Source organism: Merops nubicus, unplaced genomic scaffold, assembly GCF_000691845.1.
Source record: "Merops nubicus isolate BGI_N331 unplaced genomic scaffold, ASM69184v1 scaffold4724, whole genome shotgun sequence".
In the NCBI taxonomy this organism is placed as follows: Eukaryota; Metazoa; Chordata; class Aves; order Coraciiformes; family Meropidae; genus Merops; species Merops nubicus.
The window spans coordinates 21532-24282 of NW_008603466.1; the positions used below are offsets into that span (position 1 = coordinate 21532).

At 36.0% G+C, this 2751-nt stretch overlaps 1 protein-coding gene across 1 annotated transcript in view; it reads right to left on the minus strand.

Annotated features, from left to right (window-relative positions):
- The window catches only part of LOC103771363 (lethal(3)malignant brain tumor-like protein 3), a gene marked incomplete at its 3' end in the record, with an annotated part of 45796 nt that overhangs the window by 15750 nt on the left and 27295 nt on the right, over nt 1-2751 (minus strand). The window contains 2 exon segments of the mRNA XM_008938656.1: nt 1330-1481; nt 2011-2102. Coding sequence (XP_008936904.1) covers nt 1330-1481; nt 2011-2102 — 244 coding nt within the window.

A 2751-nucleotide genomic window follows, 5' to 3' on the forward strand; every position in this document is an offset into this window, starting at 1 on the left:
ATATTAACACTGTTGAAATTCACTGTATCTCTGCTACACACAGTGCAATATTTTAATGAGATACCTATGCTACCTCTGAACAACCTACAGGTTATATTGCATTGTGTTTGCCCTAAAAGCCTTCACTAACTCTTGTTTTCATTATTAAGTAATGGCACAACTGTTATTAGTGACCATTCAAATATCAGGAAATTCAGAATACCCCTTCCCAGTCTCCAGTTTCCTGCTGCTTTGTAGAGGAAAGGTACATTCCATGTTATTTCTTCATGGAAATAATCATTAATGTTTCTGGTCTTTGACTCATATGGCCTATTATCTTGATACTCAGTTCTTGACTTCACTGGAATAACTCTTCACTGCTGCTTCAATAATTTAGTTCTTCTACAGCTTATTTATCATGTAGCCCATACAGTTATTATTTACAGAGATGTACTCACAAAGTTTTGAAGTTACATAGTAGTTTCACATCATTCTTCTTGACATAGTGCCTAAAAAGTCCTGAAGTACCGATGAAAACAACTTTTTTTCCTTTTCTTTCTACAGGCTCAGCTATACAATTAAGTTGCCTCTGCCGAACCCAAGACATAGGTTTAAAACGTTCTACCTGTTCTGCAGTAACCTACTCTTCAAAGAATGTAAAGTATATTACTTTTCTGTAAACAATCTGCCAAAAGAAGGTGCAGGTGCAAATACAAATTTGCTCATAGTATGTCCTGCTCCCTTCACTGACTCTTCTATATAGATAATAAAGCAAATCCACCATACAACATGCAGCGAAGTCATCTCTAACACAGGTCAGGATAGCAGGATCCAAATTCTCAGCGGAATGTAGAATAGAAAAGACTAAAACCAGGTTTTGCCATTATCCTGATGCCTTACAGAACATGGCTAAGGTTTGGTCTGCACAACGGAAGTGGAACAAAGGCCTTATGAAAAAAATGCAGCCTTTCTTCCAATTTACAACTATATGTAAACCTAAGTCTGAGTACAATTAGTCATGTTGTCATGGTACATATTCTTCACTAAAGATATCAGCCTCAGAGACACTATGTAACAGAAATGAGAAATTAATCCACAACTCCAGATGTAGCAGCACATTTGTACAGTCTTTCAATGCAATCTCAAAAATGTTTATTTGCAACCTGACATAGGAAATTGGATTCCTTCAGTCTGCCACTGAGACAGACTTTGGTGGCCATGATCACAAATCCAGCAAAAGCTGATAAGGTAACTACACCGACAGTCTGCAAAGTATCTCAGAAAACAACACTTAAAGCTACCAGATTTCTGATATGACTCAATAGGATATATAAAACAAAAATATCATACCAATAGTCATAACTCTCATCCCAGTTGTCAAAATGAACCAGAAAACGATTGTCCACCATGTCTGTTACCGTAGCAACACAAATGAAAGTTGGGTTCTTCTTGTCTACAGCTTCCAGCTTCATCCCCACTCGAAATCCCGATGGAATAACTGTCTACATAAAGACATTTAATTGAAGATAAATACTATAAACCCAGAAACCTTCCCAGTGTCCACACAATGAATATATTAATGACATTTTTAAGTTTCCAAATTAGCTGCACCAACAGAGTGGCAGCAGCCTGATGAGTTGACATAAGAGATGCTCAAACACAGAGACTCACGGTTTACGAAAGAAGAAAGTCCTAAACATGTTGCTAGAATTACATGTGCTAGTTTTAACTCTTAGATACTCTGAAAGACCATGCTTGTTCAACACTGTAGTGCAATACACAGCACTAACAAGTCTTAAGTTTCATTTAATATACCATTTCTGAATTTCCTAGATCAGATGTTTAAAAACAGATTAGCAAAAAAATTAATGGATCAGAATTGCAGTGGAGATTATTACTGAATTTGCTGTAAACATTTTATCTTAATTTCAGGCCTCAAGTCTTTCATCACTGAAATGTGCTCTTAGTTTCTACCACACATATGAGCATATTAGGAACTTTCCACATCATTAGTTACAAGTGAGTACTTACTGCATTCTGGTTCTCAAACAGTGATTTAGGAGCAGCTTGAGCCTTGCATGCCTTTAGGTATGAGGGCCAGCTGAATTCTTCTTCCTTATACCCTAAATAAGGGTCATAAAAGAAGGGTAAGAAATGACATGAGACACAAGATGCATGCAGGTGATTTGATCATAACTGATGAAATTATTTTTTCTATCCAGTTCTGAACTGTTTCATTACAACTTCAAAACTGAAAAGATTATTAACTGTTAACTCCTTATTCGAATTTTATATAAACTGCACCGGGAAAATTTACTTTAAAACTACTTATGAATCTGTCCCAATAGAACTCAATGAGTCTCTCAGGAAGCACTGGTTTGGATTATTAAAAATTTTAGCAGGACATACTTTAAAGGAGTATACAGAGTTGAAAATAAAGTTGATGAAGCTTGTAATTTTTTATTTGGGCATCAGGTATTACAAGGAGGAATCACATTCTTTATTTAGGGCTGGCTAAGCTTCCTTAACAAAATGTCAAGCTTTCTTTACACTAACTGAGCAAAATACACTGCATTCTTGAGGTGTACTTTATTAGTTTCTTACAGTTGCCTAGGACTGATATTTGAACTGTTCCTAATCTTCATCTAGGGGGAAGAACAGTCATATAAATAAAGCACTAGGCAAGAACTCAAGAGATTTCAGCTCAGTTTCAATTTCACCTTCAAAACAAGCACTTCTGGGAAACACTTCTTAAAAAAAGACTGCTCTTTC